We start from the raw sequence: 24,676 nt of genomic DNA, 5'->3' as shown, positions 1-24,676 counted from the left end.
CTTCCTGTCAGACTTGATGAGCTGATTAGTGCAATCTGTAATTCTGTCCATTTATGAACTAGTCAGTTACACTGTAACTCAGCTCTCTAAGGTTTTCACAAAAGAGCTGTGAAAAACCGATACATTTAGGAGAGGCGGATCATTCCCCTGTGATGCCAAGCCTAATTAATGTAGTTAATATATTATCTTTAAAAACACAGCTCTCATTTCTTTCACAATCAGCAGCCAATAGCTGTGGTTATTGATTGACTCCGTGAACAATGTCGGGTGTATTGACTAAAGTCCTCCCCAGGACCATAAAACAGCGTCACTCTACAAAGTCCCCTTGGAAATCCCAGTGGCACTCTGCAGGAGAATGGGGAACAGTTCGGAAGATTTGTCTCAAACCAAGGTGAACATGTTGTTTGCTATTACCGTATTTTCACTCCCTCCTCTTCCCTCTCCCCAGATGCATCCATTTCCTTTCTTACCAGTGTTTGAGGTAACTATCTGAGAATTGGGTGGCAAACTATCTGTGTTGGTTGTTAGAAGGGAGGGGAGCAGCGATCACAGGTTCTTTCTTAGACTTGTGTCTGAAGGTAAAGGCAACTTATCATTTGATCATTTTTGGAAGCCAGATTTCACAAAGCGCTTCCCTTTGGACTGACTGATTAAACATACCCATCTATCTTAGAAGCGAAGTGGAAGCGACTCGGCCCCCAGTGGGGGGTGACTCCGCTGTGCCACTCAGGAATGGAGCACTTGACATCAAACAATGACTTAATAGTCAGAATGAATAAGGTTCAAGTGATGTCCTTTTGTCGCTGCTGGTTCCCCTCCTTGGCTCTGCCTCACCCTGGGCAGCTCTCCCCTTCGACATGGCCCAGGGAGCCCTGGCAGCTCCACTATGCGTTCACGGACTCAGCTAAAAGCTTGTGAGGTTCTAAGAATCAGGCTGGGACTGGAGGTCAGGCAGACCCGTCAGTCAGGCCCCAGGAGAGAAGAGAGCCCGGAATCCGGGCCCCAGAGAGTAAGGACCACAGACAGAGAAATGGGATCCAAGAAACTGAGGAATCTTGGGGGTTTTGTCAGGTAAATTTGCAAGGAACTTGGCTTTATTTTGTACAGGCTACTGTAATACAGGGACTGATGCTGTTTTCTGCTGAGCGCATGCAGCTGCCACTGAAGATACTGGGTGTGAAGTGCACTGAGCACCCCACAGCAGCCTCAGCCCTTTGCAGGATTGGGCCCATACTGTGGAGGATTTGGTGTGACTCCTTTACAATGCAATGTAGCATGTATTCAAGATCCAGCTTCCCTGGGGCGGGGGAGGGGAGAGCAGGGCGGGTATTAAACAGTAGTGTATTCTATAGCAATGATCCAAACCCTGTCAGCATTACTAGTGAAGGGAGAGTGAGCTGAGCCCCAGGAACTCCTGGCTGCTAATCCCACCACAGACACCAATGGACTGGGTGACCTTGAGCAAGTCACTTACTCTCTCTGCCTTGGATTTCCCATCTGTAAAATGGGGGTGATAGGTCACTGCTATCTCCTGGGGGTGCTCTGAGGTTTAACTAGTGTTCCATAAAGGTCTTTGAATGTGCTACACAAGTGGTGACAATGCTGTTAAATCCATTCACTTATTTTAAGGAGGGATATTATGTAGCTATGTAACTGCCATTTGATTTCTCTGTACTGTACCTTTGTGTTTCTAACGCCTGGCCTACACACCGACTGATATAGCTATTACAGTTAGGGGGTGTGATTTTTCACTGGTATAGTCATACTGGTATCAGTGGATGCAATTATACCAGTATAAAGGTGCTTCATACCAGTATCGCTCATTCCCCTTCCTGTATGGGGATTGCTCTACTGGTATAAGCACATTTATACTGGTTTAGCTGCCTCCACATTGGGGGATTGTACCACTTTAACTATACCACTCTGATAACATGTTAGATCCATATAGTTAAAGCTGAACAACTTAGATAAAGCCTAATCTGCTTAGCTTCAAGGCCAGCAGCCGTTGTGTGAGCAGGGCTGCTGCAGCGTGTCACAGAGGAGACACACACATGGTGCTCTCACTGAGCTGCTCCATTTGTTTCTCGTCTCACATTGCTGGCTCCCTGTAATATCAATCCAAGCCACTCAGACTGGATCGTGGTGGCTGCTCTTTGCATGGGGAACAAAGACCAATTCTTCACTCTCCAGTCCTATGGTACGTCTCGCTGGGTTCCCAAAACAGATAAGCTGCTTTTAGCAACAGCCACCAGCATGGCGGAGACAGTGGCATCCTTCCAATCCGCACTGCCTCTTCTGCGCTGCGATCTTTTATTTTCCTGGTGATGGTGCTTCCACCAGCAGTTTCTCTAAGAAGTGACTTGCTCTGTCTTCCATGCCCCTTGGGGAAATGCAGAATGGAAATGCAGCTTCCACCTGGCACGAGGGGACCCCCGAAATCATCACCGAGAATTCATATGGGAAGGAGCTGGAGAGCGAGGACAAGGTGAGACCAGCGCTCTGCCTAGGATGCCAGGCAGCTGAAACTGCAGCTTGCCACTAGCTTTAGCTGAGGGATGGGTCCATTGCTAGGTGAGGGGCTCAGCTGAGCTCTGAGCGAGGGGCAGCATATGGCTGCACTGCCTGAGGGGCAGACCAAGGACCAGGTTGGGACTTGAGAAATCACAAACTGCCCCCTTTGGCTCCATGCAAGAGGCGATCTGTGCCAGCCTTTTACCCGGTGCACATTACTGCAGGCTCAGCTAGCATGCTGTGGGGATGCCACCGAGGCTCCACCCACTGCCTTCCTGCCACCCCTTCTTCACCCAGCTGGGTGCAAGGATGGGCAGTGGCCCCACACTTGCTGCCTGCTGCGGTACAGGTAGCTACCACAGGAGAGAAAGGGGGCACTGTGGGCGCATTGAGCATGTCATAGTCTGCCCCTAAAAAAGTGACATTCCTTGTCTTTAAAGCTCATTGTGGGCTCGTTCCACCCTATCCCCTTGTCTCTCTGTTGCCCCCCGCCCTTGCTCAGGTAGCAGCTGGCCTGTCTCAGCACCTCACCACTGGCTTGGTGCAAGAGCCTTCTCCTCTGCAGCCATTGGTGTCTGCAGCAGCCCTCCTGTAGCCCACTGACTCACTGGGTATTTTCCAAGCTCCCTGGAGAGTCATCCCTTCCCCTCTGAAACACAAACATTGGGGCCATTGCGGAGTGTGGCAGAGTTAGAGCAGGTCTTTTTTTTTTCTCTTTTTGTTGGTCAGTGACGTTCCCAAAGCCGGGGATGTTTTGAAAAGGGATGGAGTGAAAAAAGGGAGGGGAGGAAATAACCCCCGTGAGCGGTGTTCTATTTCACTCAGTGGCAAAACGGGGAGGGGGGGAGAGAGGGGAAGGAGGGGAACAACAACGACCCTTTCACATCTAAAGAAACTTCGCTTTTTGAAAACTGAATCGACACACCAAGCAGTCACTTGATTTTCCCTGGGAAATTTTCCTATGAAAACTGAACAAAAGAGTTCAAAGGGAAATTTTTCATTTGAAATGTTTTGGAGGGACGGACAGGTATTTTGACCAGCTGTAATTGCAAGAGTCTAAAATCACTGGGGCTGGTAACACTAGCCGGAGGACTGGGGATAAAGCACTGGGTCTGGGCAGTGAAGCCAGAGGCTTGGTGGTAGCAGACGATCTTTTTTCTGGGTCTTGGCAACTGTTTCTGGGCTTTCAGAGGAGTACATTCACAGATTCCAAGGCCTGAGGGGACCATTCTGATCAGCTAGTCTGACCTCCTGTATGACCCAGGCCGGAGAACCCAGGCAGTGAGGCTCACATCTAGATCATCATTCCTGGCTGAGCTGTAGCATCTCAGTTAGAAAGACATCCAGTCTTGACTGACGGACATCAAGTGATTCAGAATCCACCACATCCCTAGATCAAGTGTGCCAATGGTTAATTACCCTCACTGTGAAAAATTGGCACCTTGTTGCTAGTCTGCATTTGTCTAGTGTCAGCTTCCAACCACTAGATCTTGTTATGCCTTGTTCTGCCCTCTGCTGTCAGAAATCTCTTCCCATGCAGGTACTTATAGACCATGATCAACTTACCTCTTATTCTTTTCTTGGACAAACTAAATAGACTGAGCTTCTTTAGTCTCTCGCTATAAGGCAGGCTTGGCAGACGCCACATATTCTTGTAGCTCTGTTCCGCACCCTTTCCAATTTCTCCACATCTTGTTTGACATGTGGCCAGCAGAACTGTACCCAGTATCCAGGCCATGTGCAGAGGTAATAGCACCTCCTTATTCCTACTCGATATGGCCCTGCTCACACATCCAAGCATCACGTTCACCCTTTTAGCTACAGAATCGCACTGGGAGCTCCAGTTCTGTTGCCCCCAAAGTCCTCTGCAGCATCACTGCTTTCCAGGATCCTGTCCCTCCTCCTAAGCATGACCCACGTTCTTTGTCCCTTGCATTTGGCTGTATCAAAAGGCATGTTGGTCAAATGAGCCCAGCTTACCAAGTGATGTATAAGTGACCTGTCCATCTTGCCACCAATTTGTGTGTCCGTTGCCCATCTTACTAGAATAATTTTCTTCTTCCAGAGCTCTGAGAAGGATAGTGAATAGTGTTGGGCTGAGAACAGATCCCTGCGGGACCTCACTAGCAAAAGGGAATGCTGCAGGGGCTTGGGGATAGCGGCAGCTCCCTTCTTAAGCAGAAAACCTCAAGCAGCAAGGCCCTTACCAATGAGCTGTTGGGATAAGAGGAGAGCAGTTCTTCCCTGTGGATTGCACCATTCTGTACCACATCCTCATGCACAGCATTCCTCGGGAGAGGAGACACCCCCGGAGAGGCCTTTGCCCCTTGCATGTGAAATTCAGATGCCAAGCATGCACTTTGCCCAGGAAACCCTAGAGCTTTTGGAAACAGCAGGCAAAGGGCCAACAGCTGTAGAACTCCCGGGTAGCACGTGGGGTAACACAGGGTCAGAGCCAGGCCCAGCTGACCGAGTTTTGGGGCCCTGTGCACTCTGGAAATTGGCAAGGGGCCCACCACTTTCCTTAAACTAGAACTCTGCTCCAGCTGCCTGTGCCCACTTATCCTGGCAGTCCCCACACATCCCAGCAGCCCTGACCTACATCCTGCTCACCCAACATCCGCCCACTTGCCCCCAGCCCCTCACCCACTGCCCGAGGGACCTTCCTGGCCACCAGCACCCTCTTCCCCCCATCTCAGCACCCTGCTCCCATCCCAAGCTAGGGCAGCTCCCCCTGATCGCAGCCACCCTCACCCAGCCCTGCTCTGCTCAGGTTTGACCCGGCAGCTCCCCTGTCATGATTGGAGAGCATGGTGCTGTGACCTGGCGCACGGGGTTACTGCACCACTCCAGCTTGGATTGGGGTTGTTTCCTGTGGGTGGAGGCTCCCTTGAGACGGGGGCCCTGTGCAAGTGCACCCAATGCATGCTGGGTAATCCCGGCCTGCTCTGAGCACTGGCCCTAGGAACGTGTGGCTAATGGAAACAGCAGCGCAGTGGAACCAGAGGCTTCAGGGAACCGGAGACACCAGCTCTGGGTCTGAGTGGTGACACCCAGAACCTCGGGGGCCTGTTTGGAGCCGGCCCCAGGGGGGCTGTGCACAAGTGGGCAGGGAACAGAATGCTTTGTTCCCCCCTGTGCAGGAACAAGCCAGAATTCCCCTGGAGAATGCAGCCCCGTCTCCCTGCTAGCCCTTCACTGTCTGAAGTGGGCATGAGAGGTGGGGCAGGGTGGTACTAAGTTCCCTTCCTCCCCTGCTGTGGGCATGGAGTGGGGGACACACTGCACTGGGGGCAGCACTATTGCTCCAGTGTGGGCTCCCTATGAGGAGCCAGCCAGGTGCTCGCCTATGGGCTCCAGCTGCAATGTGTCCCTTCAGCAGGCCCGAGGGCTCTCAGGACAGAGTGGGTGAGTATGTTACTCCAAGGCAGCCGGGGCATAGCAGATGTGTCTCAAGTCTCCCTGCACTGGGGCGATCGCTTCAGAGACCAAGTCATGGGGGAGCAAGGAAACCTATTCACATTTGATTTCTGTCAAGCTTCTCAGCCTAGCTGCCAGCCTCTGCTTTCTGCCCCTGCTGGTGCTGAAATCGTCCTTCCTCCATTTCCAGCGCCAAGCCACAGACACAGGGAGGGAGCAGAAAGAATTCGACATGATCTATAAAATAGAAGACGTGCCCCCATGGTACCTCTGCATCCTGCTTGGCTTTCAGGTAAGGAAGGAGAGAGCAGAGGGCTCTGCCCCACTCTCTTGCTCCCAGTGCTGTTATGGTCATGACATACACACAGAGAAGTTAGGATATTCTGTGGTTTTTAATCTTTCTGGAAGGGTGCAATGTAACACCACTTTATGTCTTAAAATCCAGTCCCTTACCAACACAAAGAAACAAAACCAGAGAGAGAAAAAGCAGTCTGCTCCCTAAAATAAGTATTACTCATTGTCTTGTGCAAACTGACAGTGGCTCACACACTTCCCTACAGAGCTCTCTAGACCGCAAGCAGGAGCAGGTGAGGGTGGGGTGGGCGCGGGGAGCGAGCGGAGCAGGGTGGCTGCGATCAGGGGGAGCTGCCCTAGCTTGGGATGGGAGCAGTGTGCTGAACATTTAACGTGATCGCTGTACAATTTTAATATAGTTTTCCCTATACCACATGCCCTTATACGTGACTCTGAGTTTAAGTCTCATTAGCAGTGGCAAGAGCAAACCCCTGACATTCAGAAGTCCAGTACAAGTCACACATAGCACATTGGGACTTAAGTGTACCACAGCCTTGTGCAGAGGCGAACTTCATTCTCCCTGGGAATGGAGATGGGTTATCAGATCCTCCCGACAGCCTTAACCAAGGACTCCTTTCCCTTCCCCGCTCCAGCACTACCTGACCTGTTTCAGTGGGACGATCGCTGTCCCGTTCCTCCTGGCAGAGTCCCTGTGTGTGGGAAAGGACCAATACACAGTCAGCCAGCTCATCGGCACCATATTCACCTGCGTCGGGATCACCACACTAATCCAGACCACGCTGGGGATCCGGTAGGTTGCACTCTAGGGCAATTGTTCTCCACGCTTTCTTCTGGCTGTTGCTCCCTGTTGAACCATTGCACGGGAAGCTTTGAAGGTGAGGCAGAGCAGTAGGTGATTGCAAATGAGGCTTTTCCTTCTTGCTCATGCAGACTCCCCCTGTTTCAAGCAAGCGCACTCGCCTTTCTGGTTCCTGCAAAGTCCATCCTGGCCCTGGAGAAATGGAAATGTCCCCCAGAAGGTAACTGAAGCTTCGTTTACAACCAGGTCATGCGGTAACGACCTTGAGTCACTTAACGGCCCCACCAAGTACAGCCCTTACAGGTAAGGATACAACAGGGCTCAAGGCCAGAAGAGGCCACCAGACCTCCACTAGCCTGAAGGGGCCACCACTAGCCTGACCTCCTGCATATCAGGCCAACAACCCGACCCAGGACCTGCACACTAATCCCAACAACCAAAAGGGGACCACGCCCACAGGAGACAGCACTAGAATGAGCACGAACTAGGGGGGGCTGAGATGCACCAGTGCCCGAGGCCCCTGCAGTGGCAGGGAACTGATTAAGTGAGACATACCCAGAGGATCTTGGCAAGTGACCTGCCCCCCACGCCACAGAGGAAGGTCAACCCCCCAAGGTCACTGCCAATCTGAGCTGGGAGAAAATTCCTGCCGTACCCCATGTAGTCCTGTGAGCAGGAACAGCCAGCCAAGCACCCGAAAGAGTGAACGCTCAGGGCCAGCACCGAGTCATGTCCCACCCTGCCGAGTGTCATGGCTGAAGCACAGCTATCAAGAGGTAGTATAGTCTAATGGGTAGGGCACCGGCCCAGGAGGCCACGGCTCTGTTCCCAGCTCCCTGCTGGGTGACTTGGAGCCAGTCCCTTCCTCTCTCTCTCTCTGCCTCTGTTTCCCCTCCCACACTGGTCTATTGAGGGCACGTCTACACAGCAAATGAAGGTGTGATTGCAGCACCATTTGGCATGCCAGGGTTAGCCTGAATCCAGCTGGCATGGGTAATGTTGATCGTGGTGGCGCAGGCTTCGGCACAGGCAAGCCACCCCAGGACCAGCCCACCAGAGATCCTGGGTACCTACCTGGGCTGCTGGTCCATGCTGCTGCGTCTCCAGTGCTATTGTTGCCCATGCTGGGTAGATTAAAGCTCGCCCAGATCTGCTACCAGTGTTACAATCCCACCTTCACCTGCAGAGGAGACGTACCCTTTGCCAGTCGGCTCTTTGGGGCAGGGATTGGTCCTCGCTCCGTGGGTACATGGTGCCAGCACAACGGGGTCTCTAGATTCCAAGGGAGACGCACCAGTGTAAACAGGGCTAGGGCAGCAGTGAATCATGCCCTGGGCGGCAGGGCCTGGAGGGCTGTTATCCCCGCGTGTCTAACAGCCTCGTTTTGCGTCTTAGAGGAGATCTACGGCAATTGGACGTTACCGCTGAACACATCTCACGTGTGGCACCCGAGGATGAGAGAAGTAAGCTGTGCTCTGTGACTACATGGCCAGGGGCATACATGGATCAGGGGCCCTGGGGATGAGTCTCACCAGGACACGGGAAAGAAGACTCCCCCCCAGACAAATACCCAGCTTGCTTACATCTCGGACGCGTTATGGCCAGGCACCTTGGTGTTTATGGCCTCGTCGGTGGGGTAGCATGAGCGTGGATTGTTCAGCAGCACTGCAGCCTCCGCTCCCGGGTGAGATTCACCCCTGTGCAGGCAGCCAGTACAAAGTGTAGGTGCCACTTCTGTCCCTGGTAAACCACAGCAATTTCCCCCTCCTTCTGCAGTCATGTCCAGCCAAGGCGCACAAGCAGGAGGGCCCTCCAGGTGACTCTGGGGGCGCTTGGCTGGTCAATGGGAAATACCTTCAAACACATCTCAGGTCAGTGCTCAGACATGCCAATAGCACCATAGCTGTGAATGGTGCTGGTGTCTGTCTCAGTGCAGAACAATGGAGAGGAAGCATTGCCTATTAGTTAGGACACTGGGATAGGATGTGGGAGACCTGTGCAGAATTCCCTGCTCTGCCCTGTACTTCCTGTGTGACACTGGGCAAGTCACTTAGTCTGTCTGCCTCCGTTCTCAGCTGTGCAATGGGACTAGCGCTGCCCTGCCACACAGGGTGTGGGACGATAAATACCTTTAAGATAGTGTGGTGCTTTAAGATCTGCTGCTGGAAAGGGCTATGTAAGAGCCAAGTATTGTTATTAGCAAGGTCTATGCTGATAGATGGAGAGATATCTAAATGACACCATCCTCCCTCATCCCGGGAAGCTCCAATGTGCAAAAAAACCCAGTTTGGAATGGGACAGAATCTTCCAGGCTCTAGAGCATAAGCCAGCCTCTAACTATTGAGAGGTAGGAGGAATCATTCCCTCGGGGCTAGTTAGCCCCTAACAGCCCACTGCAGGGCTCCCTGCAGCTTCCGATGGAGAAGCTGGTGCTGGCCCCAGCTGGAGGCAGGATCCTGGATTAGATAGAGCCCTGGTCTGATCCATTGTGGCAATTCCTGAGTCCAACGGAAGGTGGTCACCAGATAGCATTTCCTGCTGGGAAGTAGGCTAAGACCCAGAAAATGCAGATCATCGCTGGGCTGCCTGCGCCATGGTGGAGAGTTTCAGAGTTGCTGGGTTTTATAACGTGTAAAGTGCAGTTATTCTCCAGTGGCTTAATCTTCAACCAAACAAGAGGACTTACTTTACAGCGGCTACAAAAGTTCTGGCTCTCGCCCTGCACGCAAACAGGAGAGGCCTGGCCTGTGGCCTCCCAGACATCGTCCGACTGGACTGACTGTGGCTCCCGGGCTTATTCACTAGTCAGCTTCATTTTACCCAAGACACATTTTATGTGGTTTTAGTCATTTGCTCTTCTTTGAACCAGGATGCAGCCATTTAGAATTGCTCTTGCATGATACTGGTGTGTCCCCTTATGCTGTTCAACCCAACCTTCTCTAACTTGTGAAGAGCATGGGCTGGACGGATGGACGGATGGATGGATGGATGGATGGATATAGTGACTGGATGGATGGATATTCCCATTACCATCCCAGTCCAAGGTTCTTCCATGCTTTAATCCTTCCCCTTCCTCCATGATGAAGCCTTCCCCAGCACAACAGCTAAACCCTTGTAGCTGATGGCCACGACGCTCCCTGCCCATGTGGGGCAGAATGTGCTGCCTCCACAGCCCCAGCGATGGGAGGCTGGGCTCAGCATGCAAGGTCAGAGCCATGCCAATGCCACTCGGCCTCCAGGCTCTCCCCTATCTCTGGCACCTGCACAGGCGGAGGAACTTGGCAGCATGTGACAGCTCTTAGCTGACCACATCTCCACACCTCACATGCTTTTTCCCCCCTTTTGCGCCATAGATCCAAGGGGCGATCATCGTGTCCAGCCTGGTGGAAGTGGTGATCGGGCTTGTGGGGCTGCCAGGAGCGCTGCTCAGCTACATTGGACCTCTCACCGTCACTCCCACTGTCTCCCTGATAGGACTGTCAGTCTTCCAAGCTGCGGGGGATCGTGCAGGATCTCACTGGGGCATTGCAGCACTGTACGCGCCTCGCTTATCATACAGAGACCAGCCACAGGGCTCACAGAGTGACATGCTGCTAGTACTTAGTGTCACACCCTCATGGGTATGCATATCTGGAGGAAAAATCTGGCCCTTAAGCTCCAAGTTACCCCCAGCTCAGGATTAAATTCCATCCTCAGACACATTTGCTGATTGCAGTGGGGTTTGCCCTATAGACCCGATCCTGCTCTTATTGAAGCCAATGGGAGTTTTGCCTACATTTGCACATTTCATATGGAAAACGTGCAGTGCTGCTCCATGTAACTTACAGCAATTGGTTTTTCATAATCAAGATCACTTGATAATGAGTATTCGAGCCAAAAAGGGGGGCAAAGGTTGAGAGGGGAAGAATAGATGACATTAGTCATTGCTTTGCTGAGTTTTCAATAGGATGCAAGGTTTAAAATCTGTCTGATAACTGATCTGTCTGTGTGTCTGTCTATCCTAGAAGCATATAGGGCACCAACCACCACCATATCAGAGCTGACTGAAAATACCATGAAAGTTCAACCTGTGCTTTTGTCCCAAATTAGGATGAAACATTGAAATATCAAAATTTTTGGCAGAGCAGAATGTTCTGAAAAATTGAATTTTCGTTGTGGAGCAAAAAGTTTGGAAAAATTTCTATTTGGAAATGTCAAAATATTTCAGCTCAGTTCTACATTAAGCTGTGTGTGCCTGAGCTGTACCAGTACCTCATGGGAGTTGTACTTCAGATGCCTCATGCCGCCATTCACCTCTATGGGCCAGACTACACCTCCCAGCCTCCCTAGCCAGACTACACCTCCCATAATGCAACAGGGGCATGGGACTCTCAAGATGCACTGCGGCAGTTCAGCATGAAGGGAAACTGTGATGCATTATGGGAGATGCAGTCCAGTCAGGGAGTCTGGCCAATAGAAGAAAATGGGGGCACAAGGCACCCAAATTACAACTCCCTTGAGGCCCTACCACAACTCAGACAAACACAGGTTAACGTCAAACTGTCCCAGAACAAAACATTTGATTCAGTTTGACAAACCAAAATGTTTTGATTCAGCTGGACCTGACCCAAAGCAAAACATTTTTATTTGATTTTCCAAGTAGAAAACCAAAAAAATTCCGTAAAATTGAAATTTTCCCTTGGAAAAATCTTGATTTTGCAGCCACTGCAGGAAAAAAACATTCTGACAGAAAATTCCTGAGCAGCTCCACTCAGCACCCAATACATCCTGCTGTTGTAGCCCAGCTAGTGAACAGTGGATTAGCTTACTCCAGTCAACTAAACATATGTAAGGCAAACACCTCATCGGGATTATCTTTCACCATTTACTTGTGACACGTTCTCAGAAAACAACAGCAACTCTGAACTTAGCAGACACAAAATGATGAATGAGGAAATTGGCCACTGGCACCCACAGGCATGTTTGCCACACCAGCATGGATTGTGTATTCTTCTCATACTCCAGATCTGTTCTCCTTCCCATTTCTGCATAGCCTAATGGACACTGGCTTGCATGGACTGGCCCGTAACTGTTTAAAAGCATTTGGGTTCAAATACACTATTGTTATATTATTTATGGTAGTGCCCAGGAGCGCCAGTCATGGACCACGATCCCGTTGCATTACGTGCTTTATAAATGCAGAACAAAAAGATGGGCCCTTGCCCAGAGAGCGTACTATCTCTGGACAATGGTGCAATTCGGCCCTCAGGGAGTTCCCCTTCTGCATTTCCTAGGGATGTCCTACTGACTCTTTTTTTCTTTTCAATAGATCCATTTTTCTGATTGTTTTATTTGCCCAGTACCTGCGAAATGCGACCTTTCGGCTGCCTGGGTACAAATGGGGGAAAGGCTGTATTGTGTTCAGGCTACAGATCTTCAAAATGTTCCCGGTATGGACAGTCCCGTCCTCTGCTAATTATCAGTGACAGGTGAAACCTCCCACAGCTCAACGGTCTGGGTCAGATACATACGAGGGGGGTCTCAGGCCTGTGACAGAAATGTCTATGAACGATCTAATGCTGCTGGGGCTGTGGTGTCGGGCTAACAATCACTAGCACTTACAGCTGGGCTGGAAAGCCAGAAAGCGTGGCCGTGGCTGTGGCATTTTCGCACTAACCGTGCTGGCCATAATCCAGGAAAGCGAAATACTTGCAAATGTGAAATAAACAGGGGAAAGACTGGAGTTAACTGAAATTTTCCAGACCTCAAAATACTGTCTTGGATGGGTGTGGGTGCTGGAGTCATCACTGCCCTCTAGAGTATGGACTGGGTACTATTCCACTGTGTAGCAGGGTCCTGCTACAGCCAGGGGCTGAGAGAGCTTCTTCACCGGGGGCTGAATTGTGGGGTTAGATGTGCTAATTTCAAGCCCTGCTGTTGCCGTGCTGGTGTCAGCAGTCCCATAGCACAGGGATCTCTGTGAAACCATAGAGGTCCTGGAGTTGTTGGCACAGGTTGCGGGTTTTGATTCCATGGTGGGCAATTCTTGCTGTATTTGGAGCAGTTCTCCCATCTGGCTTCCGGGGTGTTGCTGCTCCGTGCGCCTGGACAATTATGTTACATGGGTCTCTGTTTTTCATCCCCAGATCATCCTGGCCATCATGATGGTGTGGCTGTTGTGCTATATTTTAACATTGACGGACGTTTTCCCACGCGATGCTGAGGCATATGGCTACAAGGCCAGGACAGACGCCAGGGGGAAAATCATGTCAACTGCACCCTGGTTCCGCCTACCATATCCTTGTGAGTGAACGTGAGATTCTCTCGTGACTGGCTCTGCCCAATCACAAGGGATCAGGGAAAGTGTGTGCAGAAGTGTATGCACGTTTCCGTGCAGTGCACAAGTCGGGTTTGCCTACCATTGGTGCACATACCAGCCCAGCTTGCAGGACACTTTTGCACACTTCCCCAGGCAAGGCAAGGAGCTGGGGCACCTTGCCCCTGCTCAGTATCTTCCACTGATCCTCAGGATTTTCCCCCCTCGCTCTGCTCCCCATGCTGGAGCTCAGACTGGGGGAGTGAAATTACCCTTTCCCCTAATCAGATACTCAGCAGAAGCTGCTGTCAGGAAAAGCTCACCCTCTATCACCTCCCCTGGTGCACAGCACCATGCTGAGCCACTGGGGTCCGTACTGATTCACAGGGAGAGGAGGCCATTGGTAGTGCCCACAGCTGAGTGGGTGGCCCAGGAACAGAGGAGAGACGCTAAGGCTGGCTGGGTGTGGCCTAAGCTGGCATCCTCCTGCACAGGCACTGCCCCCGTGGCTGGCAACACCACCGTAGCAGAGAAGAAGGCTGGGCGGTTCTCAAGTAGCAACCTGCAGCAGCAGAAGCTTATCTCCAGAGTGTGTGTGTTTGGGGAGGGCTCTAGGGGCTTGCAGCTTTTCCCACCCCCACTGCCCCACAGCTGGGTTTGGGCTGCCCGGGTCACCTGTGCCAAGCACAAGTCCATGGTGGGCTTTGTCAGAAGGATAATGGGCTGGGCAGCCTTTGCCAGCACACCCTGTCTGGTCCTCTGAGCTGGGCAGGGCGTGGTCCGGAACCCATGCTATTGAGCTAGTGCGGCTCCTGAGCGGGCATGGCCATGTTCAGGGCTTGGGATGCCCGGGCTAGCTCATCCCTTGCTCTGCTTTCCCCGATGCAGGTCAGTGGGGCTTGCCCACCGTGACGGCAGCAGCTGTGTTAGGGATGTTCAGCGCTACCCTGGCTGGCATTATCGAGTCCATCGGGGATTACTACGCCTGCGCCAGGCTGGCAGGGGCTCCAGCGCCACCCATCCACGCTATCAATAGGTACGGTACAAGCAGCTCACCCCTCTCTCTAAATCACACATGGGTTTGTGTGGGAGACCTGGGATTTGCACCACAGCAGGACGATTCCTACTGGGCAGCAGTGGGTGGGAGCCAGGACACCTGAGTTCTAGGCTAGCCAAGTTTTCAAATGCCCAGTGTTTGGCCCCCTCAGTAACTTTGGCCTGACTTTCTAAGGGGCTATGCACCTGAAGCTCCCATGAGGTCAGCTGGAGCTGCAGTTTCAGCACCTTGGAAATGTAGGTGCCAAAACATGGCTGTTGGTGCTACCCTTTGGCACCCAAATTTGACAACCGTAACAGGCTTCTGTTTGGCACCCGTAACCTGGCTGAGCTCGGCCTCCCCAGGTGGTAACTGGGACAATGCTCCCCACCCCCCATGTTTGTCGAGCATTTAGAACATGCAACATGCTGTGCAAGTGTCCCGTGCGTGAGTGTGAACCTCGCCCATGCTTTGTGCCAGGGACGGTTACAACGAGGCTGGGGCATGCCCCATCCATGGCGCTATTCCCCATCGCAGGGGAATTGCTAGCCACTCGTGGCAGGCTATGTGTGCCGCACCCTTTCCCATCACATGGGAGCAGAAGCCACTGGCTGGAAATTCTCCCACCACAGCCCTGCCCCGTCTGCACCCCCTCCAGTGGAGGCTGTGTCTGCCACATGCAATCTGCCCCTAAGTGCCCTCATGCATCCCTGCCTCTCCAAATACTGCCCTCAGAGCTGCCGATGTGATGGGAAATGAAATTTCACCAAATGAAATTAATAGGCAGCAGATTTAAAACACACAAAAGGAAGTATTTCTTCACACAACGCAGTCAACCTGTGGAACTGTCTGCCAGAGGATGTTGTGAAGGCCAAGACTATAACAGGGTTCAAAAAAGAACTAGATAAATTCATGGAGGATAGGTCCATCAGTGGCTATTAGCCAGGATGGGCAGGGATGGTATCCCTAGTCTCTGTTTGCCAGAAGCTGGGAGTGGGCGACCGGGGATGGATCACTTGATGATACCTGTTCTGTTCATTCCCTCTGGGGCACCTGGCAGTGGCCACTGTCGGAAGACAGGATACTCGGTTAGATGGATCTTTGGTCTGACCCAGTATGGCCATTCTTATGTTCTTATGAAATCTCTTGGATTGGCTTGTCTGTTTACAGAGGCATTTTTACAGAGGGGATCTCCTGTATCATAGCTGGGCTGCTGGGAACGGGCAACGGCTCCACATCCTCGAGCCCCAACATCGGCGTCTTGGGCATCACAAAGGTACCAGCCAGTGAGCTTCTTTGAACACCTTCCCTCTGTGCTGAGTCAGGAGGGATCGCTGCAAAGCTCTCGGCACCTGGACAGATCAGCTGGTGCCCAGCACAGCTCCCTGCCTCTCACCTGGGCTGCAGAGAATATCAGCATCTTCCACTGGCATCCTGGTTATTTTGTGGGTGCAACAGAGGGTGCAGGGTTCAGGCTATAAAACCCTTCATGGATCCATAAACACCATGGCCCAGGTTTTTTCCTTAGGAAGTAGCCCCTCTATGATGCTATTCCTAAGCCATAAAGAGGGCTTAAACGGCCCGTGCGATACTCTGCTCTTGAGGCTGGTGGGGGTTCTACAGCCAGCACAGAGCTGGCATAATAGCTCTCTCCAAGCCCCTGGTGTAGGTGATGGACTGGGGAAGCAAGAGATCAGGAAGAGGCAGAACAGCACATGGAAGCTGACACAACTTAGAGCAGTACTAGGGCTGCTCTAAATTGCACCCAGAGCCCAGCATAACACTGAATTAGGAAGATGCTGTGGTGGCTTAATGCCATTTTGTGCGCCCAGTGTAGAACCGAAGGAGCAGAAACTCTGGCCTATTCTCGCTCATAGTGCACTGGCCTGGCAGCTCCGCTCAGCTGAAAGTTGGTAGCCGCAATTTGCTGGGTCTGGGGCAGGTGGCAGAGCGTTCTCAGCAGCCAAACCTCCATTCTCGGATTCACACTCCATCTGGGCCTGAGTCCCAGGTCAGTACAGGGTCTATCTAGTTTCTGATGCTGGCCCTGAGGCCCTTCCTGGTCACTGTGTTTATATAAGGCGTGTCTGCAATAGCCCCTCTACGACACTGCTGTGGCAAGGAGAGGGCAGCCTCTTCGGACCCTGAGTCCTTGGACCTGCCTGGTTCCTCTTGCCTTGCAATCAGAGTTCGCTTTCTGTCCCTGGCCACCTGTCAGTAATTCTAGCTATCTATGGTGCTTCTCTGCCCCCTCTTGTGTCTGAGTGCCTCCCACTCCCTGCATTTAACCTCACAACCCCACTGCGAGGTGTGTGTGTGTGGGGGGTGGATCCCAGAGCTTGGACTGCAGCCCAAGGCCAAAAATCAACAGTGCAATGAAACAGCCCCACGGCAGCGAGCACGAGTCAGCTGGCCCGGGCCAGCTGTGAGGTTTGAATTACAGTGTAGATGTACCCAAAGTGCCTTGCCCAGGAGCGTGGCAGGGCTAAGATTGGAGGGAAGATGCTGTAGAAGGGCTCAAACTTGCTGGTGTTTCTTACCCAGTGCAGGGTAGAGCATGCACCACTGAGACTAACTAATAGTGCTTAGCCCATAGCGAAAGCTCTGGCTCACCAGTTTCTCCCCATGAAACAGAACATCCCTCCCCTCTTTAATTTCTAAAGTCTGATGCAGCTTGGTGCACTGAGCAGGGAGTGAGGAGGCCTGGGGTCTCAGCCACTGCATGAGCTTGCACAAATCTCACTGTATCTCAGTTTCCCCATCCCACTGTCACCCAGAAATCAGTGCCAGAGTCTGGGTATATTGTCAGTGCCGTGTATTTGTTTAGACTGTGTCACTCAGTCCTTGAGCAGAGGAAGTCACAGACAGCACCCAGAAAAACCACGTTCAGGGCTCTCAGAGAGCAACCCCGCTGCTGCAAAAATTCCCATATGTTAGAGAGAGTAAGGCAACGAGCAACTCCTGTCCTGCTTGCAAAAGGAACTGTATCACAAACCTAGCAACAACACAGCAGGTCTTCACAGACTGTGCCCTTGTTTGAGTGCTAAGAAAAGGACCTGGTAAAACTCTGGGTATGTCTACACAGCAAAAAGCCCCGCAGGTGCGAGTCTCAGAGCCTGGGTCTATAGTCTCAGGCTTGCAGTGCTCCCACTACAGTGCTAAAAACAGCCATGTAGACATTCCCACTCAGTCTGGAGCTTGGGCTCTGAAACTGTGTAGATGTACCCTACCCAGAGGCATCTGGTGTCTCCCACCATAATAATACTTACCTCCTTTGGGAAGTGCTTTGAGATCTCTGGGTGAACAGAGCTGTATAATAGCTATGTATTATTAAGCCTGGAATGACTCTAGCCAATTTGCTTCACCTTGCTGCTGTTTTCCTCTACAGGTGGGAAGCAGAAGAGTGGTGCAATATGGAGCTGGGATCATGCTTGTTTTGGGAACCATCGGCAAGTTCACGGCTCTGTTTGCCTCACTCCCTGACCCTATCCTCGGAGGGATGTTCTGTACATTATTCGGTAACGTACCTATAAAGATATGTTTATAAATGTAATCAGCAGGGTGTCAAGGCAAAATTAACATTAAATTGCCGTGCTCTTTCCTACCAATTGTTTCCTAATATATTCATTTAAATTTGATTTGCCTGAAGGTGACTTACAGAGCTTGCGCCAGGCTGAGATTTGCAACGCTGCCTAAGAGAGTTGGCTGCCCAGTGCCCATCAACATTGGCTTTGAAGCTCTCCACTTAAACTGCTTGCTTTCCTTTCAGAATCAGTTACAGGGAACAATCTCAAAGATGCAAAAGAACTGCAGCTCCATAGCATCACTGGGGATAGGGAGGGTAGCAGTGCGATGCACTGCTACTGCCTGTATTCTAGGGTTCAAGTTTTCCTCCAAACCTAAGAGACTATCATTAGTGCGAGCTATACTTTTGTCTCTTGACCCTAAGTGGTGGGGCTGCCAATGCATTATAGCAGCCTTAGGCCTTGTCCATATTTAAAGTCAAATCAGTGTAACTTTAAATTGGTTTCAGAAGTGATTAAATTAAACTGGTGCAGAATACAGTGTGACCGCAGTTAATTCAATTTCAGGCTGGTTTATATTGATTTAGCTTAACTTGGTAATGAATCAATTTAAGCTAAATTGATATAAACCAGATTTAAATCAAATTAAGAGCGTCCACACAGGTGTTTGCACCAGTCTGATTTTATCAGATTCAGATTGCTCTTTCAGGCTTGATCGACACTTCAAAGTTAAGTCAACATAGCACAGTCAGAGGTCTGAAAAAAATCACACCCTTTATTGACATAGCTGTGTCAGCCTAACCCCCGTGTAGACGCAGCTATGTCGACAGAAGCAACCCCTTCTGTCAATGTAGGCTGTGTCTACGCGATGGGTTAATGCCAGCATAGTTACGGCGATGTAACTATGCCAGTATAGTCTCTCTACCATTAGACATACCCTTAGTTAAACTGGTGCAACTTTCAGAATAGAGATGGCTTTAGTGGTACCTAATTTTTTGCCTCTCAGTCCCAATGACTCAGCAAGTGGCCACCTCTGCCTTGTCCCGAATGCACATAGACCCTTTGTGTCTGTAACAAGGCTGCGTTTTCTCTGTTTGCACATTTGCAGGAATGATCACAGCTGTTGGCCTTTCCAACCTGCAGTTCGTTGATATGAACTCATCCCGCAATCTTTTCATTCTGGGATTCGCAATGTTTTTTGGGCTGACGTTGCCAAACTACTTGGATTCACGCCCCAATGCCATTAACACAGGTATGCCTCTCTGAATGAAAGCCTCAAAACATGCTTTATATCCCCTCTTAGTACTGCAGTGAATGGAGGACTCTACTGAACTCTCGGCGTCTAGTAAGATAGGAATGTGGGTCTCTTGGGCACTATGCTAATGCGTGATATAAATGATTATCAATATTGCAATTCTTAATTATGATGGAATGACATTAGGAATTTTATGTAGCTTCCATAGGAATGTGGGGGGCTTTAGGGCGTTTGTCATGCTCCAAATGAGATCTAAACCCTAGTTAGCTTGCTTTTGTTTGCAGCTGTTGGTCTCTTCTCCCTTTTGATATGTGCCTATAGCTACTCTCAGCATTTCAACATAGAAGTGTGCTTTGTAAACTAGATTTTTAGGAACTCTAATAAAACAAAATGGACAAGGGGATACGAGATAACACATACACTGAGTCAGTGGGCCTGAGATACTCATATAAGCAGAGTTACAAGGGAAGGCAGGTAGATAAAACAGATGTCTTGGAATATCAATTTAATCTAATCTGGGCCCACAAATACCTTCGTCATAATCATAAAGTTATTGATTGCATGGCATCACTGGTGTTTATTGGTAGAAAACAGCCAGTCCTCCTTAAATACACACACTCTAGTCTTATTTTTCTTTTTCAGACAGAAGATAGTAGCATCTAACCTTGTGCTCCGTGTTAATTGGTGTAACATTCTGCATGTTTTGTAGGTGTTCCTGAAGTCGACCAAATATTAACAGTGCTGTTAACAACGGAAATGTTTGTTGGGGGTGGCATTGCCTTCATATTGGACAACACCATTCCAGGTACAGCCATTGCAAGCTTTCACAACAAGGCCTTATAATGCACTGGTGCTGTCAGCGGCTTGACTCACTTTGTGCATGTCTGGTTGTATACTGTTTTAGTTATGATTTCAGTCCTGGCTGGAGAAGCTGAGCTATATTAATTGCTGTCAGAGAACTGTCTTCTGGCAGAATCAGTGATTCAGGGTTGTAGCTGGAGGTAGAGCAGGATTTGTATGCGATAAGAGACTCTTTCTTTGAATAGAGTTAGAACAGTGATACTCAGACCTCAGTGGTTCAAGAGCCAAATCAGTGATCAATGTTACGCAAAAGAGCCACAGTTGTGTGAATTCATTGTTTCATTTACTAGTTATATATATATATATAATGCTCACAGCAAAATGACTCACCAAGTATTCAACAATTGGTTAATAACATAGTAAAAGCATCTTGATTGGTTAATAACATAGATCGGTTATTAATTAAATCACAGTGTAACATAGATCGGTTATTAATTAAATCACAGGCAGGAGACACATTAAAGAGCCACTGGTGACTCATGAGCCTCAGTCTGAGTATCACTGGCCCAGCACAGTAGGGCCCTGTCTTGATTGGGTCCGCCAAGTGCTAAATAATAGGAAAATAAAAGCTTTGAGAGAGGAATCTATTGAGTAATTAATTCCATATAATGATGGGTAAAACTGGTCAGTCCTTCCTGTATATCCCATCTCATTCCCTGACAACAAAGGGTCACTCAGTGAAGTTAAACTATGAGGACATATTTTATGTAGCACATACTCAACCCGTGGAACTCACTGCTGCAGAAAAACACTGACTCAAACACAATGGCAGAGTTTGTTTTTAAAAAGGGTGGGATAATTTTACAAACACTAGCAAGATAGGTAGCACTACAAGCTTGATCCTGCCATGTTTCCTGTATGCAGAGGTCTCACTGGAACTCAGGATCATTTTAACTGCATCTCCCGTCCCCTGATAGAGAGGTAATGCAATCTTATGCTTTCAGGTATAAAAGATAGGGGTGTCCCGTCCCCCCCCCAATAAAGCATTGAATAACTGGCCAGGTGCATTTTTCTGTCTTTTTGGAAGCATCAGGCCCTGGCCATTTCAGAAGGCAGGATACCAGCCTAGTCCATGGTCTGAGCTGCTGTGGAACAATCCTTTCTCCGGACCACTTTTTGTGCAGAACTAGAACCACATCCAGTGAAGGTTACTTTGAATGAATAAGCTATTTAGTTATTTTGCTGTCCTTACACTCAGGATCTCTCACTCTCCCCAGGGACACAGGAGGAGCGTGGGCTGGTTCAGTGGAAGGCTGGAGCACATGCAGACAGAACCACAGCTGCAAATTTGAAAAGCTACGATTTTCCATTTGGAATGAGTGTGGTAAAAAGGATCCAGTGGTTCACGTATGTGCCAGTATGCCCTGTTTTCAAGGGATTTCATTCAAGGAAAAGGAATTGTGACACAATGGAAAATGTACAAGAGAACACAGACAACCTGTTCATATGTACTAAGGTCTGAAAGACTCCTGTAATGTGACAAGCACAAGTTGTTCAGTGCCAGTTAGGTACAATGTACCACAGTTCTAGTTCGTAGGTTACTGAAGGAAGGCCAGGGCAGAGAGCAGTGTCAAACTGAAGAGGGGAGAACAAGGGGATCAGTTCAAAGGGGTTCCCGCATAGTTTTGATTCATGTCCCTGTGGAGTCTACAAAGGGCAACACACCCTAGTTTGAGTCATCTTTACGCTGTACTGTACACTCGGTCTAAGCATCTGAGACAGTTGTGGCCTGCTTACTCTTGAGATCGCAGAAGCCTTCAGTATTATACATATGACTAGTGTGTGTCATCCTAACAAACCCCAAACCAGCTCAGCCAAAACAGCAAAGTTGTGGCTGGACTGACTTCAAAACAACTTTTGCATAGTTTCCAATTCTAACCCCAAACTGGTTTAAGATTTGTTCAAAACTTGGCTCAGATTCACTAGAATGTTTATGAATCTAGGCAAAACTAGCTCAAGTTTTACACAGCTCAGCTGGTCATCCTGTGTAATAAACTGCTATCTGGACACTCTGGGCTAAATTAATTTCTGGTGTAACTCAATAAGCTTCAGCAGACTTATACCAGGGATTAATTCTGGCTCAGCATGGCCACTATGGCACACTTAATATGGAGACTATGATGTTTTTTTGGGGATAATGTATTCAATACATTAATATTCCAAATCATTTGTTTCTGTTTTCATTGACAGTGGAGAGAACTGCCCCTTATATTTGCCTAACTAGTCCTGCAGCGTAACCCTGGAAAAGTTTATGTTGGATAGCTCTGCTACACCGACCATCTTTCTTATTGCCTGTTACATTGAGCGTAAACTACCTTGGCCTTTGCCACACTGCTATTTAATGGACAATTAATAGTTAAGATTTTTGCCAGGCAGGTGTTAGAATTCTTGATCTGTCATGCATGGAGGCCCATTAACACCTACCTGAATCCCTGATCCAATGGGCTGAGATTCAGAACCTTTTGCTAGCACAGGCTCTGATGGATAGCATCAATGTAGCAATGACCTCCATACGCAGCAGTTCATGACCAGAGTAAAGCAGCGTTTTTCCACCTTATGAAGAAAGTTCTGCTAGACAAATGCTGCACCAATAACAGCTGAGCAACTACCTAACTTTCAATAGTTTGCATAAGTATAATTAGATCTTAAATAACTTAATTATGTCCAAGGATGAACAGACAAGCTCATTTTCTGAGCTGCCTTGGCTCTGCAGGGCTAAGAGAAGTAAACATGAGAAATTGACTCTGAACACAGGATCAGATATTGTGCCCAGTCACTTTCCAGAATTGCCTAGTAGGAAACTTCTGCAAGAAACCACTACACCAAGTCATACCTGTGAACGCATCTCCCTAGGAAATGGAATGCACAAGCACTGCAGCTTGACTAGACTGAATATGGATATGTTTAATGCAAAGGTGATCCCTCCCTGGACCCTGATGAATTGCCCTATTAACACCAAAATGCAGCTTGTGACTGGATATGCAAGTGTGCCTGAGCTCCCTTGCTGATAAGTGATAGGATCTAGAAGGGGAGGGCTTCTATGTGACTGACTAGCAACGCTCCCAGAGAACACCCACTGCCACTTTGAATATCATTAATAAACTTCTCATACTACACATGCTTTGTTAGCTCTTTTCTGCTGTCTAAGTCATTTTAAAGATTCTTGGTTGCATTACTACTCTACCACTAGCAGGCTCCTACATATAGTGTATGCAAGGGACAGGTTTCAGAGTAACAGCTGTGTTGAAGTGAGCTGTAGCTCACGAAAGCTTATGCTCAAATAAATTGGTTAGTCTCTAAGGTGCCACAAGTCCTCCTTTTCTGTATGCAAGTGAAAGCATTTAGCAGCCACATGCCTCCATAGCATCACATCTCAGAATTTAATCAAGTCGACTCACCGAGAGTTTGGAGACCCTTTCAAAGACAACTAAAGCTGGAGGAGGAAATGGTGTTGGCAATGCAGGAGCACTCTTCTGGGGTGAAATTCACCCTACTCCCCAGCTGCAGGTGGGCGGGGGGGGGGGGGGAGAAGAACCCTAGTAGTGTGGCATTTTTTTTTTTTTTTTTTTTTTTTAACTTGACACATTTCATGTTCACCTAACATTTGATACTGATATTAGGCTCTAAGCACTATTCTTCAAAGGAAATGTAAGAAAGGAAGTGATGAGATCAAGGTTTTTGTTGCTTCCCTTAAGAAGTCAGCTACAGACCTGACGAGACATGTATTAGAAAGGGGAATGATTTAGGAGGGGACAGGGCTAGTAAATGGAGACAGATGTCATAAGATGTTGGAGAGGCCAGTGGGTGCAGTTTGAGGTTAGTTGGTCTAGTTTGGTAGAATCTGTAAATATCTTGAAAGTGAGCATGGCCTCCAATAGTGTGGATTTATACTAGATTGTCAAATTCATCTTATTTTCCCCCCTAATCTCCAGAGATTCTTCTAGGTGGTGATTTCTCATTCTAAATGTAGAAAATATTAAAGTTGCTGATCCGTACTAGAAATGGGTGCTTAGATTACCAAATACCCGTGTGTGGATAAATTACTCAACATGCCTACGATCAGAAGAGGAAGTAATCCAGTAGATTTGAATGGAAACAAAGCTTCTAAAATAAAATGCTGGCATTGTCAAGAGTACATATAAGTAGAAGGACAGAAAGGATTCGGGTTCATCTCAGAGAAAGTCAGTTCAGCTTTAAGTGTAACATTAAACAAAGCTAGCTGGGTGGAAATTAGGATCCATCTCTATTCTGCCAACACTTTGAAGCTACCCACTATACCCATAATGATCATTTAAGTCCCTTTCCAGTGTCTTCCAACAGCTTTTCATTATCAGCTGCATTCAGGCGCAATTTGTCTGTGACACCCAAAGTGTGGCAGGACTCAGATTGTGCCATAAAAGCTTCTGAAATCTTCTGACAGTTTTAGCCATTGTCCCTCAAATGGTGCCATCAGCTGGGCACTGTCTATACCAGGGTTTGCAATACTGCAAGCAATGATGGAGTTGAACTGCCATTAGTAGTAGTGAGAAATGTACCTAAGGGAAGATTGTCAAGGAAATGCTAGTATGAAGAAAGGAGAAGTAAACCAGATACCAACTTCAAGTCATTACTTTGGTCTAGCCTGTTACAAGGAGCACCACTCATTTAAACCTAAAGCACT

General features: G+C 49.1%; 1 protein-coding gene across 3 annotated transcripts; it reads left to right on the top strand.

Annotated features, from left to right (window-relative positions):
• Positions 1-282: 282 nt before the first annotated feature.
• Positions 283-23,132, top strand: SLC23A1 (solute carrier family 23 member 1). Of its 3 annotated transcripts, none has more exons than XM_073356020.1 (15): positions 283-391; positions 2,396-2,485; positions 6,122-6,223; positions 6,879-7,036; positions 7,177-7,265; positions 8,441-8,508; positions 10,399-10,580; positions 12,354-12,474; positions 13,171-13,327; positions 14,229-14,376; positions 15,547-15,652; positions 17,765-17,894; positions 19,009-19,152; positions 19,865-19,960; positions 21,234-23,132. In XM_073356020.1, exons 1-15 carry the CDS (start codon positions 356-358, stop codon positions 21,476-21,478), a joined length of 1,872 nt encoding a protein of 623 aa, XP_073212121.1. In that variant the 5' UTR covers positions 283-355; the 3' UTR covers positions 21,479-23,132. The 3 variants fall into 3 exon arrangements, with proteins under 3 accessions (XP_073212121.1, XP_073212120.1, XP_073212122.1); XM_073356019.1 differs by having other exon boundaries at positions 6,050-6,223; XM_073356021.1 differs by lacking the exons at positions 7,177-7,265; positions 8,441-8,508; positions 10,399-10,580 and having other exon boundaries at positions 6,050-6,223.
• Positions 23,133-24,676: the final 1,544 nt, after the last annotated feature.

This window comes from Lepidochelys kempii, chromosome 8, assembly GCF_965140285.1.
Source record: "Lepidochelys kempii isolate rLepKem1 chromosome 8, rLepKem1.hap1, whole genome shotgun sequence".
NCBI classification, from domain to species: domain Eukaryota; kingdom Metazoa; phylum Chordata; order Testudines; family Cheloniidae; genus Lepidochelys; species Lepidochelys kempii.
Note: the sequence above shows the minus strand (reverse complement) of the source record. Positions and strands in the feature narration are given on the sequence as shown.